This window comes from Macrobrachium nipponense, chromosome 29, assembly GCF_015104395.2.
Source record: "Macrobrachium nipponense isolate FS-2020 chromosome 29, ASM1510439v2, whole genome shotgun sequence".
Taxonomy (NCBI): domain Eukaryota; kingdom Metazoa; phylum Arthropoda; class Malacostraca; order Decapoda; family Palaemonidae; genus Macrobrachium; species Macrobrachium nipponense.
The window spans coordinates 23,925,844-23,941,495 of record NC_061092.1 but is presented as its reverse complement, the minus strand read 5'-3'; the positions used below and the strand labels follow the sequence as shown (position 1 = coordinate 23,941,495).

Sequence of the window (15,652 nt, the reverse complement as noted above, 5' to 3'; positions counted from 1 at the left end):
TATAAGCAGTGAGAGACATGAGCTCCAGCTTTACGTTAGCGTAATCCCACCGCCTCTACATCTTTCATGGTCCTTTCCCTCCACACGTTTGCCAGGAATCCTTTATTCACTGGTCCTATCACCACGAACCTTAGTCCAATCCTTGTGACCCAGATAGTTCTTTCTGCTGTTGCTCGCTCTAGCATTTTCCCTTCTTTCTATCCCAAAACTATTTCTTCCAATTTTCCCCACCAATTACTCTGTATATGTGCGTGCGTGTGTGTATGTGTGTGTGCGTGCGCGCCAGTGTCAGTGCCGGCTCACTTGCCTTCCCGCTCAGCGTCAGCGCTTGACTCTTACTCTACTGCCTTCAGTGGCGTGGCAGCCGTCGTGGCGTAGGGCGTGTAGGACGTTGTGACTCTCCCAGTCTGCTCTCGCGCCACTCTCATGGAAGGCAGCCACAACTGTGAAAAGAACAAAAGGCAATATCGAGTCATTATTTTTCTCGAAATAACTTTGAGGAACCATTCACTGTGTCCCTAAACGGCGAAAGAGACTGGCATGCCAGATTACTTAGCCGAAATGGGTGTCAGTGTGCGATAACTTATCACGAGTGAAAAAGACAACAGCTTTTAAGTCATTCACTGCCAGAAGCAATGAGTGTGTTCATTCATGAGTTGTGGTGTAGTAAGTGCGGGTAAGCTTTATGTGTACATTTCACTCCCTGGAGGGAGAGGAAGTTACGCCAATTCATTTGTTTCTTTATTCAAGGAAAAATTGTGCTGGTGTTTCCTCTGTCAACTACAAAAGTTTGTTCTCCCACAACATAACGATACGTCAGTTGGACCCAAAAGACCTCGTCGGTAAAGGAGCTGAAGATGGTCCACACGATATTCGAGCTTCTGCCTCACAAGAATTACACCATCCTCCAAGACGCCGAGTTTTTGCCACAAAAGGTAAGATTTGAGTCGCTGCTAAGAGTGATATCGGAAGGAGAGGGACTTGCCCGCAAGTTTGCTTGCAGGCGACTATTTCAATTTCAGTTACCTTTGAGAGCTGTTTACAATGATAAAGAATGCGTTGCAACAATGCATGGTAACGAACGTCACTAGAAATATTAATGATAATAATTATTATTAAAATACTGTTAAAGAGAATGGCAGAATTAAGGGAATCTTTATATATATATATATATATATATATTATATATATATATATATATATATATATATATATATTGTTTTTTTTCTATTTTTTCTTATAATGCGCTTTTCTGGCTCAGCGATGTTTCTGAGTAACTGGCCGATATTCATATTGGGAATCTATAAAAATGATAAAAATACCGAAGGCGATCTTTTATTTTATTAAAATAGGATTATGGTACACTATCAGCATAAGATAATACACTGATTACGATCCCTGCTTGACCTGGACCTGAGATCCTATGCTGATGATACCAATATACCAGAGTTCTGTTTTAATAAAATAAAAGATCATCTTCAGCATATTTATAATTTTTAGAAATTCCCAATATGAATAGTGGCCAGTTACTCAGAAACATCGCTGAGCCCGAGAAGCGGATGGTAAGAAAAATAGAAAAAAATGATACATAAAATAAACTTGCCTAATTCTGCCGTTCTCTTTAACAGTATTTGTCTAAAAGAGGGTCTTTTACCAGATAATAATAATAATAATAATAATAATAATAATAATAATAATAATAATAATAATAATAATAATAATAAATCACGAGAACTGAAGGCATAAAGCTACCAGATGGGAGCAACATCAAACACAGAGATGAGACAGGATACAAATACCTGGGAATAATGGAAGGAGGTGATATAAAACACCAAGAGATGAAGGACACGATCAGGAAAGAATATATGCAGAGACTCAAGGCGATACTCGAGTCAAAACTCAACGCCGGAAATATGATAAAAGCCATAAACACATGGGCAGTGCCAGTAATCAGATACAGCGCAGGAATGGTGGAATGGACGAAGGCAGAACTCCGTACCATAGATCAGAAAACCAGGAAACATATGACAATACACAAAGCACTATACCCAAGAGCAAATACGGACAGACTATACATAACACGAAAGGAAGGAGGGAGAGGACTGCGTCAACATCGAGAACAGAGCACTGGGGCAATATCTGAAAACCAGTGAAGATGAGTGGCTAAAGAGTGCATGGGAAGAAGGACTAATAAAAGTAGACGAAGACCCAGAAATATACAGAGACGGGAGAACCAGAACCAGATATGTTCAAAGAACGATAGACGGAAATAACATCTCTCCCATATGTAGGAAGTGCAATACGAAAAACGAAACCATAAACCACATAGCAAGCGAATGCCCGGCACTTGCACAGAACCAGTACAAAAAGAGGCATGATGCAGTGGCAAAAGCCCTCCACTGGAGCCTGTGCAAGAAACATCAGCTACCTTGCAGTAATAAGTGGTACGAGCACCAACCTGAGGGAGTGATAGAAAACGATCAGGCAAAGATCCTCTGGGACTATGGTATCAGAACGGATAGGGTGATACGTGCAAATAGACCAGACGTGATGTTGATTGACAAAGTCAAGGAGAAAGTATCACTCATTGATGTCGCAATACCATGGGACACCAGAGTTGAAGAGAACGAGAGGGAAAAATGGATAAGTGTCAAGATCTGAAAATATAAATAAGAAGGATATGGGATATGCCAGTGGAAATCGTACCCATAATCATAGGAACACTAGGCACAATCCCAAGATCCCCGAAAAGGAATCTAGAAAAACTAGAGGCTGAAGTAGCTCCAGGACTCATGCAGAAGAGTGTGATCCTAGAAACGGCGCATATAGTAAGAAAAGTGATGGACTCCTAAGGAGGCAGGATGCAACCCGGAACCCCACACTATAAATACCACCCAGTCGAATTGGAGGACTGTGATAGAGCAAAAAAAAAAAAAAAAAAAAAAAATTAATAATAATATCTGCATATAGCACGAAATCAAGAAAGAATAAGGTATGCCCAGTAGTAACATGAAAGTATTATCCTCGTTTGTATTTAAAAACTAACCAATATTTAAACTGAATTTCATCTCCATGCTTGGTTATCGTTTTAATTCAAACGTAGTTCTTTGAGTGCTATAATTAAATATGTTAATATAGAAACTTCAGCATGTATACATTTATTATGACAGTACAAAATGACTACATATTTTAAAAAATAAAATAATTTATATGATTTTTTAAGGGAATAGTGAATGTTTGTGCATATTACTGAAAACTTGAATTAAAATAATTAATATTTGGAGAAAATCTTGCAGAAAATATATCCTTAATGTGTTCTGAAGATGTGCAAAAATTCTTTTTGGTGCTTCATGCGCCGGTATGGTGTTGCCTATAATATAGAATTCATTTTACGGATTAAGAATCGTCTGGGTTTCATAATCACGAGCAGGATCCTGATCACGAGAAACTTGCTCAGCATCATCTTTTAAAAACCCTGGTAGTTCTAGGGTACTTATCCGCGGCGCCTAGACTATGGCAGTTGCGGTTTTTCTTTGCAGTTTTATTTACTGAACAAGAATTTTAAGTAATATTTATTCGGACGACTGTAATTAACCCCCCAGGGACCAGTACTAAACACGGCGAAATACATTGGACGCCCCAATCCTTAGTGGATGTCATATCCGCGGTTACGTTCCTTGCCGTCCGTGCGGACTGCTTCTGTAGAAATACCAAAACTTACTTATATCAGAAAAGACGACAAAGAACGCGCAAGATAAAGAAGAGATTCTTCAGACCGCAGTTAGGCCTAAACGGCGCTGACCTTTTCAAAGTCTTGGAAATGAAACCGCAGGAAAAAAAAAAAAAAAAAAAAAGCGACAGACGCGAAACACCTGCCCTCGACAGTAGAACATTTCTGTGAAGAAGCTGTGCAGAATTCGTTCGACCAATAATGTTACTGAATGAAAGAAGAGTTGTCAGGGAATGAATCAAAATATGAAACATACGAAGAATCTCGTACTGAAGTGACAGGAATTGGGAAAAGAGGCGGAAATGGTACAGACGATGAGACATTTACGTTGATTAAACATTTCGTGACCTTCTGCTGCCATCGAAGACAAAAAAAGAAGAAGTTAAGTATATCTTAGTTTTACCAGGCCAATGAGCTAATTAACAACTCTCCTAGGGCTGGCCCGAAGGATTAGATGTTTTTACGTGGCTAGGAACCAATTAGTCACCTGGCAACGGGACCTACAGCTTATTGTGGGATCCGAACCACATTATATTAAGAAATGAATTCTTTCACCAGAAATACATTCCTCTGATTCCGCGTTGGGCGAGCCGGGAATCGAACTTCGGACCACCGGATTGGTAGCAGAGCGCGAAAACCACTCGTCCAACGAGGAACTAACTTCGAAGAAAAAGGGCCAAAGGAAAATCAAAGGAGTCTTGAAGAGGTGTAAGTCTTCTGTTTTATGCGACAGACGAAACTTTCAAAAATTATTCATTTTAAAGATGTTTACGTACCTAAGTGTTTTAAAGTGTTTTAAACATAAATCCTCCATTTCAAGAAACTGACGCAGTAAATCGAATGACCATGCATAACAAGTAAAAACTGCTCCGAAGTTTCTTCTGAGCAATCGAGTTTTCTGTACAGTGTACAATGCTGTATGAAACTCTCACCCACGGCCCATGAAACTTTCAGCCAAGGGCCGGTAGTGGCCTACGTTGTTGGCACCAGTAGCTGTGCTAGACGCACGATCATTGCACCTTGTGTGGTGCACTGTACTTGTGGTTCTTTGTAGAATGCCTTCGGCCCCTAGCTGCATCTCCTTTCATTCCTTTTACTGTACCTCCGTTCATATTCTCTCTCTTCCATCTTGCTTTCTACCCTGTTCTAACCTTTGTTTCATAGTGCAAAAGCGAGGTTTTCAAACCCTCCTACACTCAGTTGCCCTTTCAGTGCTGAATGACCTTGTAGGTTCCAGTGCTTGGCCCTTGGCCTAAATTTTATATTCCATCCCATTCCTTTGGAGGCATAAGGTTACAAAAAAGTAAGTTAAAATGAGTTAATTCTTTTACATACAAAGCATCAGGTAGTTTTGTTTACGAGTATGTTCCATAATGAATAAGAGAAAGTCTTTTGTTTTTACCCTCTGTTTGCTATTCCACTTCAATTGCATATTTGTATGTTCCTCTAAGACTTTAGGTTATGGAAATCCACCTTTTAGTTTTCTGTAAAAGAAAACTACCGAAATGGCTTTGTCTGTCCGTCAGCACTTTTTCTGTCCAGCCTCGGATCTTAAAAACTACTGAGGCTAGAGGGCTGCAAATTGGTATGCTGATCATCCAACCTCCAATCATCGAACATACCAAATTGCAGCCCCGTAGCGTCAGTAGTTTTTTTTTTTTTTTTTTTTTTTTTAAGGTTAAAGTTAGCCATGATCACGTCGACTGGCGACCCTATAGGAGAGGCCGCCATCGGGGCGTGGCTGAAAGTTTCATGGGCCGCGGCTGGAAGTCTCATGGGCCGCGGCTGAGAGTTGCATGGCGCGCGGCTGAGAGGTTCATACAGCATTATACGCCTGACAGAAAACTCGACTGAGACGAAGAAACTTCGGCGCATGTTTTACTCGTTTAACTTCATTTTCCCTTTTCGCTTGGTTCAAATCCTCCAACCTCAATTTATTCCAATTTCATTACTTTGGCGAGAATCCCGAATCCCTTCTCCTTTACAACTTTAATGAACTTCGGATGCACTCGCTTTTTAATTTCATTAACTCTGCCTTACTGCTCTGCCTTACTGCGACCTCAGTTCGTTTCAGTTACTTTCTTAATATCCAATGAGCCCAGTGCTCAACTTGGACTCCATTTTCTTTAATGCACCAACCAGCTATATAACTCCAGATTCAACAATGTACTCGAAGCATCTTTCTCACCAAATGAAGTTCACGAAAAACTTTCCAAAACTGAGAGTCCAAAGATGGTACATGGCTTTGTGACGAGTTTATTTCAGTTTATGTTTTTTTTTTCGTTTTTTATTGTCTTATGGGCTTACGTTATTTGCGATTGAAGTTGTATTTTTCTTGATGTTGTATTTTTCTTTGTAGGCCATGTATTTGCAAGAACAGAAGAGATTACTGTCCACTTTGTTTATTTTGTATTATGTCTCTTTGTGGACAAATTTGTACTAATAATTGTATATTTTTTGTCAATAAAATAAGTAACTAACTAACTAGCCTGCACGGTTTAGGCCAAAAGCATTAACGTTATGTAACGGTAAAATTCGTGGGAAATGCATTACAAGAAAATACTGCAAATGACGCTCTTAAAATGAATTCCCAGGGCATATATGAATGCAAGCGCGACGGGGTGGACGTAATATGTGCTACGGTTTACTTTAGATCTAATCAAGGGTAATATAAGCTGAGCAACAACTGTTCTACACAACGTTCTTCCCGCGAAGGAACAAGGAAAGCCGTGCCCTTCCCCTCCTAAAATAACTGAGAGTTTCCTTTCCTCTCTAAGGATTTAATTTTTCTCTTTCATGCCCCTTTTGCTTCCTTGCTTTATCGCTCCTTCTATATATAAATAAATTCGGCCTGTGTGGTACCCTCTGATTGAATAGATAGAGACGGCAAGAACTGAAGCTTTTCCGCATCACAAATTTTCTAGATAACACGAAATCTGGGTAAAAAGGTTCTATAAATTACATTTATATATATATATATATATATATATATATATATATATATATATATATATATACATATGCATGTATATATAATTACGAGTACACACACACACACACACACACACACACACACACAAGTAAAAGGTACGTGTGCGCGCGAGTAGGTTTTGGCAACTATCAATTATAATCTTTCAGGATCATGGAGAGGTGTTTATAACTTCGTCGGGGTACGAATGCGAGAATGAACGTGGAAGTGATTGGTACTGAATCTCCTTCTATACTATATATATATATATATATATATATATATATATATATATATATATACTATCTATATATATCATATATATATATATATATATTATACTATATATATACGATATATATATATATATATAATATAATTATTATATATATGTATATATATATATATGGAAATGTGTCACATCACCGTGATTCATATACGAGCATTAAGCTACAAATATCCTTTCATATCCAGTTGGATCTACCTCGGAATTAATATATTTTCAAAAATGTTACCTGAAGAGGATTTTTTTTAGCTTATAATAAGTAGTACGTCGTCTCGTTGAATCAAACCACGGACAGCAGTGACGCGCCTTAAACCACACGGCCGTCAAGGGAGGTATAAATTGATACCGACTCCCACAATTCATCGTCGAACTCAGGTATTTGCAAATTAGAATCGATATCAGCCACCTCTGCCATGTTAATCGCGTACTGTTCTGTCCCACGTAGCCATGCTATGAATGAAATTGATCGTGAATTGGAAATTAAAGGACATTTGTTGCTTAATGCTCATATATATAATAATATATATATATATATTTATAATAATATATATACTTTAGTATATAATATGTTATGATATCAATTTTCATTATATATATATATATATCTATATATATATATTATAATATTATATATATATATATATAAAATTATATATTAATAATATATTTATACATATATATAATATATATATATATATATATATATATATATATATATATATATATATATATATATATAATATATATACGATATATATATTGTATATGGTAAAAATATATGACTGGTAAAAAAATTTTCTGTAACAACAGAATTCCATCTAATAAAAGGAGCCCATAAAAAACACCAAAATGTAGAGAGAAAAGTACTATATTTCAGAGACTGCTGTCTCTCTCTTCAGGTATATGAATGAGAAAAGTTTACAGAAAAGGTGGTATTTATACCAAGAGATCCGTCCACAAGTAAGCCAATTTAGGTCACCCCGCTGATAATCTTCCTTTAATCTTCTTAAGCGTTGGTTGAATGAAAACTTCGTCGACGACATCTGAGATCCACGCGCCTTTTGAGACGTTCATTACCTGCTTCTCTTTTATTAAGGCCGATTCCATCATTTGACTCTTGTACCGGCAGTTGCTGCTATAAATTACACGTGACAAATTCCAGAATAAACTGGAATTTGTCACGTGTAATTTATAGCAGCAACTGCCGGTACAAGAGTCAAATGATGGAATCGGCCTTAATAAAAGAGAAGCAGGTAATGAACGTCTCAAAAGGCGCGTGGATCTCAGATGTCGTCGACGAAGTTTTCATTCAACCAACGCTTAAGAAGATTAAAGGAAGATTATCAGCGGGGGTGACCTAAATTGGCTTACTTGTGGACGGATCTCTTGGTATATACCACCCCTTTTCTGTAAACTTTTCTCATTCATATACCTGAAGAGAGAGACAGCAGTCTCTGAAATATAGTACTTTTCTCTCTACATTTTGGTGTTTTTATGGGCTCCTTTTATTAGATATATATATATATATATATATATATATATATATATATATATATATGTATATATATATATATATATATATATATATATATATATATATATATATATACAAGTTAAGCTACAAATGTTGCTTAGTATCGAATTTGCTCTACCCCTTAAATAACTTAATACCTTCAATACCTGGAGTTTATCCACCGATAGCAACAACCTTGGACTATATATGTTTGTGTGTATGTGCGTGTTCGGCTCATATCCCCTTTCAACTTCCCAATCGCTTCGGACCTTTTTGCACGCAGGCCTCTGTCTGGGGAACAAAAAGAACCATCACCTCCCCAGTCAGGATTCGAACTTAGCACAGACGCGGTCGCGCTCACACACACGTACACACACACACGTGTATATATATATATATATATATATATATATATATATATATATTTATATATATATATATATATGTGTGTGTGTGTGTGTATATATCTATATATATAATATATATATATATATATATATATATATATATATATATATATATATGTATGTGTGTGTGTGTGTGTGTGTGTGTATATATATCTATATATATAGTGTGTGTGTGTGTGTGGGTAGATGTGTGTGTATGGGTGGGCGTTTTCCTATGTACACCTTTCTTTCCTCCTTTACAGGAAATGACATCAGAAGGGTAAATCCCTCTGGTTGCTAACACTATGCTCTCTCTCTCTCTCTTTCCTATGTTTGTCCAAAACATTGTAAAAGTTTTAGTGTCTGAGTTAGTTCGGAAATCGCTACTTCAGATAAAGAATTTTTGAACAGTAGCCTGATCGTTTTACGGCTGAGAAATCTCCTCCTCCATCGCAGCGCAAATAACGCTTCGAATGACACTGATGGATATTTCCGAGCTCCTTCAGCCATCTGTTCGAGGACCCAGATGGCTCAGATGCGCATTCGTGGCTTAACTTCCTGATCACGGCATTCATCATAAACTGGATTTTTATCGGCCCGTTTTTTTTTTTTTTTTACCAGTCATTATTCTTGAACTCCCTAATACTGTGGGGATGGTGGCGTTCCATCAGTAGAAATTCACTCTCGACGTGGTTCGGAAGTCACGTAAAGCCGTTGGTCCCGTTGCCGAATAACCTGTGGCTCTATGCAACGTAAAAAACCAAACAAATCTGTAGAGATTCTGCTTTTAATGTTATATGAAACGTGCGCATGTCGCATCCGTGTGAGAGGGCGATTAGACCAATTTCGTTTATTTTTCGTGAATCAAGCGATGCTCATCAAGAAGTGCGAGGAACACATGTTCTGAAGACTTCTCTCTCAGAGGTAATCTACCCATAATCAAGTTTCCCGCTATTTCATCGCCATTGTCAGTTATCCGTCCCATGCGAAGAAATGGCTAAATTATCCTGGAGAAGCTTTCTGTATCTAGAACAGTATGATGATACCTGATTAGGCGGTGGATGTTCGTATAGCAGTATGAACTATCCGCGCTTCCTTCTCTCTCCCTCAGCAGCATTGCTTCCCTGGCAAGAGCAACGGTAATATTAGTAACTCTGGTAATTATGAGTATATGTCTGATAAATGATAACGAGATTGGTACATAGAGTTAAGGCCAAAGGCCAAGCACTGGGACCTTTGAGGTCATTCAGCGCTGGAAAGGAAACTGAGGGTGGGTAGGCTTGAAAGGTGTGACAGGGGGAAAACCTCGCAGTTGCACTATGTAATAATTGTTATGAGTGTGGATAGCAAGATGGAAGAAAGATGATATGAATGGAGGTATAGTAAAAGGAATGAAGAGGTTGCAGTCTGGGTCCGAAGGGACGCTGCAAAGAACCTTTAGTAATGCCTACAGTTCACCCCATGAGGTTCACTTACGGCACTCCCCCCACCCCACCCCCCACCTACGGGGCATAAATGATAACGAAGCAAAGAAACGAAAGAAATTCCCACTTCCGTCATTAGATTAAACTCAGTGCCATTTGGTATTTTCGTGAACAATGCCATGGTGCTCATTTTCAGAATAAATATTTTGGTTTAAATAGATTACAAGAAAATCGGTCTAATTATTTACTTAAAAAACGGTAGCGCAAGCACAAAATTGTAAATGGTATTGCCTGTAGATGATTTATGGATCTATTTTAATTTTATTCTTGTAAATGTATGTACCTAAACAGTTACTGATGAGTATACTCCTTTATTGAAGGTGCTTAAAGGTCAGGAACTTCCCTAAAGAACTACTATGCACAGATGTAATAAAAGAAGAAGATCCGAATATAGCGAACTGCAAATATCAACTGAATTGTAAATAGAAGAACGTTCGCTTCTTTGGACAACCAAGTAGATTTCTCACTTCTTAGTAACTTTAGATATCATTATCGTCTCCAGAAAATTGCGACATAAATGAAATACTGCTGGGAAATTGCGGACATTACTTCCGGACAATGGTCCCCGTCAGTGGCCACCTTCGCTTACACTCTTTCCCAAATTCCTACCGCGAGTTCCTGGCGAGGAAAGATCTCACCAAAATTTCCGTCGTTTTTTTAAAAATTCTGCGCCATGGAGCAGTCACATATTATGACAGTGACATATTTAGCATGTTAAATATGCACTTACTCATAGATATAAAAATAGATTAGACAGGTCATCCCATAGATCTAACGTTCTCTCTCGTTTTCCCTGCAAACAAACTCCAGATATAGCCTGGGAAAACAACTTTAATGTTGGGCGCTAAACGGGTTCAAATGTAGCTGCGACAGTGATGCTGCCTTGCCATTTAATTGGAGAGAGCAGTCCTGGTTTACATTACATTAATTCCCCACTTCTCCGCCCCTCTATCCTCCCTTCTGCGAGCCCTCTCTCAACCCACGGAAGCCCCTACCACCCGAGTGTGACCGGGACTCGGTGTGAAGCTCGCACACACACACATACACACACACACACAACTCCATGCAGTCAGTTCCAACAATCGGGTTTTCTCCTCTCCAGCATCCCTACACCTTCGCCTGCAGTATGTCGTTTCTTTGCACTTTCGGTGCCTTCGTTGTTATTCGCAGACTATCTGCTCTGTCCATTTTTCAGAACCCCCCCCCCCCCCCTCTCTCTCTCTCTCTCTCTCTCCTCTATATTGTCGACTACTTCACACACATTTTCTGGCTGTCTCTTTGCCTGTCTCTCTCTCATATATATATATATATATATATATATATATATATATATATATATATATGTATACACATATACATACATAATATATATGTGTGTATGTATGTATATTTACACACATAACGTGTGTATATATATATATATATATATATATATATATTATATATATATATATTACACACCCACACACATACCACATCTGTCGCGAATACATCAACAAAGTCACAATGGATTTTCAGTAAATAGGCCTAAGATGTTTCCCCCTCTCAAAGGAAATTTGTTGCTCGTGCATACATATAAGCTACAAATGAGCAAATCAAGATCTTATTGAGAGAGAGAGAGAGAGAGAGAGAGAGAGAGAGAGAGAGAGAGAGAGAGAGAATATATGATCTGGTGAATGGTGTTCCGCGTTTGTTGTGGGTTTTGCCTGGATGCAGCTCTCCCGGTCGAATATTGATGATTACGCTAGCGTATATTTTGACGGAGCCCTCAACAATCACATCTTTGATTTTATCCTCTCTTTCCACACCTAACTTCAAAGCACAACAGCTGACTGAAAACCGGCTATAATACAGATTTCATTGCTCAGGTCGCAACAGATCCGCAAGGTTTTGGGGAAACGCTGTTACATCTTTCCTTCCGCGTTCTGGGATCGAATATGGATGTCTTCAGTTGTGAGCTGTATCGCTACTAAGTACCCTACCAGATCACACACACACACACACACACACACACACAGACTACATGCTACTCGATCTTATCATCGTGTGAGCTAAGGCAGCTAGCCTTTTTTTGATATCCGATAAGCGTCGGAATAGAAGGAAAGCAGCTCGTGCGAACAGCAATAACAGCAGCAGCACCGCCATGAGCGTCGTGCCTTCCCACACCGTGAGTCACCGTGCAACGATTCAGTGTCATTCTGTCTGTCTGCTCTAGCAAGTGGATGCTTCAGCTGGCTTTCTTTTTTTCTGTCTTCTATCACTCGGCTTTCAAGCTCCTTTCCATCTCTCACAACAACGTAGACGTAGTACGTATGTGAGTACCTTATCAGGTCTGACGTATTTTTGTCATTATAACTTTCAGATGTTGTCTAAAATGATTATTATAATTGCATTTTACACAAACTCTCTCTCTCTCTCTCTCTCTCTCTCTCTCTTCTCTCTCTCTCTCTCAACAACGTGTGTGTGTGAGTATTTAATAAGGTCGCAAATATTTTTGTATATTTATAACCTTCAGATGTTTTATCTAAAATGCATTTATTACATATATATTCTCTCTCTCTCTCTCTCTCTCTCTCTCTCTCTCTCTCTCTCTCTCTCTCTCTCTGCGTGTATAAACTCTCCTATTCAATATGATCTTCATCTAGATACAAATTATAGTTATTCAAGAATGTGAAAAAGTTGAAGAACTAAAAACTAGGAATCCGTGCAAAACAACGAGCTTCATTTTCAAACAAACTTAGTTTTTTATTTATTTACTTTTTTTTTTTTTGTAACGAATTCGTCGTAAAATAGAATGAAATCATTGTCAGCGCCAATACCGTCCAATGCTTAGTTTCTGATTTCTGATCCAAGGCTTAATGGTTTCAATTTGCTTGCTTGCCTTTTTCACGGACGACTTCCGACTCACGCCCTCATGCTTGCCACTCCCTTGTGCTCTGTTCTTCTTCCTTCCCTCAAGATTTCGCTTTCCCCCTTTTAATGTATTTATTTCCACTTTTTATAGTTTTCTGTAAAAGGAAACTACATTGTGACGGCTTTATCTGTCCATCTGCACTTTTTCTGACTGTCCTCAGATCTTCAAAACCGCTGAGGCTAGAGGGCTGCAAATTGGTATGTTGATCATCCACCCTCCAGTCATCATACATACCGAATTGCAACCCTCTAGCCTCAGTAGTTTTTATTTTATTTAAGATTAAAAGTAGCTTTGATTGTTTGTCTGGCAGCGATATAAAACAGGCTACCACCGGGCCGTGGCTCATGCAGCATTATACTTCTTCCCAGCTTTATCCCTATTTGGGGTCGCCATTTTTAAATGAGACTCTTCCATCTACCTCTGTCCTGTGTCATTTCCTCCCGTACCCCCTTCTCCCTCATATCATCTCTAATGCAATCTCTCCACCTGGTCTTAGGTCTTCCTCTCCTTCGTGTTCCATCCACCTCCACGTCCATTACTTCTCTTGCCATGTGTTGCTCTTCTCTTCTCATCAGGTGGCCCTGCAGCATTATACGCTGCACAGAAAACTCGATTGCGCCGAAGAAACTCCCGTGCATTTCCACTCTTTTTGTATGGCGTTGACTAAGAGGGAAAGCACTTCTACCTCCTCCCCTTTGATATTCTTGGCCACAGTGTGTGGTTCCGGTGAGTCTCGTGTTACATTACGCGAGGGGGTTCTGAACCCAGCTGGGATACCCTCATCATTATTCTTAAAATACGAAGGCAAGAAAATTCTCGTTGACACTCTCTCTCTCTCTCTCTCTCTCTCTCTCCTCTCTCTCTCGTGTGCAAGCAGATTTCCGTCTTGCTTGCAACAGAAGCTCAGTTAATTTGAACATAAGAAAATACGGAGTCATGAAAACTTATTCTTACGGCACTCGAGGTGGCGGGCGGGGTTCGATTCCCAGCTCTGCCAACAAGGACTCAGAGGAAGTTATCTCTGGTGATAGAAATTCATTTCTTGATGTGTTTCAGATCCCATAATAAGCTGTAGGTCGCGTCGCCAAGTAACCAATTGGTTCCTAGCCACGAAGAAATATCTAATCCTTCGGTCCAGTCCTAGGAGAGCTGTTAATCTGCTCAGCGGTCTAGTAAAACTAAGAAATACTTATCTTGGTAATCGAATAACAGATCTGGGACCATTTTCCATTGTGAGAGGATTTATATTGGATTATCAGCATCCTTTCCACATTAAATTTCTATATGACATAAGCTTCACACATATCATCCAAATGTAATTACCGGCCTCAGCGAACTCACGGAATTTGATGGTCTGAATTTTTTTTTTTCTCAAGTGCTCGAAGGTTTCATTCGCTTTTGGGTCAGTGAAGTTGTTTCCATTCCAATGTGACTCAAAATTTCGAATCCAGGTAAAAAAAAAAAAAAAAAAAGTCACGGGTAAAAAAACTTCACAGATAAAAAGTCAAAGGAAAACGCAGAAAAAAAAGTCACCGATGAAAAAAAGTCTCAGGGTAAAAGTCACAGATAAAAGTCACCGATAAAAAGTCACAGGAGAAACGTCAGAAGAGAAACTACAGGAACAAAACTCCGGTAAAAAAGCCACAGGAAAAACGTCACAGAAAAAGTCACAGCAAAAAAGTTACAGAAAAAAGTCACTGATAAAAAATCACAGGTAAAAGTCACAGGAAAAAAAGTCACAAAAAAGTCACAGGTAAAAAAGTCACAGAAAAAATCACCGATAAAAAGTCACAGAGAAAAATCGCACGTAAAAGTCACAGGGAAAAAAAATCAGAAAAAAAGCCACAGGAACAAACTCGGGTAAAAAAGTCATGGTAAAAAGTCACAGGTGTAAAAGTCAGAGGAAAAAAAGTCTCTGTTAAAAAATTCACATTAATCTTTTGTAGATGGTGACCCCCAAGGGTTTTAACCTGGTATGTAGCCACCTTTGTGTCGTGTTTGGTACAAGCCCACTGAAGATTACCGTAAAAGCATGAACAAAAGACTGTAAATAGCATACAGGTAATGACATCCAAAAAACATAAGTCCTAGGTAATGACCCCCAAGAAATATCGGTCAAGGGCATTGACCCCCGAAAACCCTTGGGGTCACTATCTAGGAAAGATCCGTTAACTGGAATAGGTTACTGTGAAAACTTTTCATTCCAAGCCACTTGTGGGCTACTCAGGCAGAACCTCAGCAGTGTCTGTGGCAGGACTTCTTCATCCGGTTCCTTCCGGAGTTCTCTTCCTTTTGGAATTCGCTATTCTATAGGGGCCCCATATACTGAACTATTGCATGAACGATTGTCTGTATCGTTCGCAAAAACATT

General features: G+C 38.9%; 1 protein-coding gene across 1 annotated transcript in view; it reads left to right on the top strand.

Annotated features, from left to right (window-relative positions):
* Positions 1–298: 298 nt before the first annotated feature.
* The window catches only part of LOC135206193 (uncharacterized), a 34,859-nt gene continuing 19,505 nt past the window's right edge, over positions 299–15,652 (top strand). Inside the window, exon 1 of the mRNA XM_064237517.1 lies at positions 299–935. Coding sequence (XP_064093587.1) covers positions 858–935 — 78 coding nt within the window. The 5' untranslated portion in view covers positions 299–857. The remainder of the gene's footprint in view (positions 936–15,652) is intronic.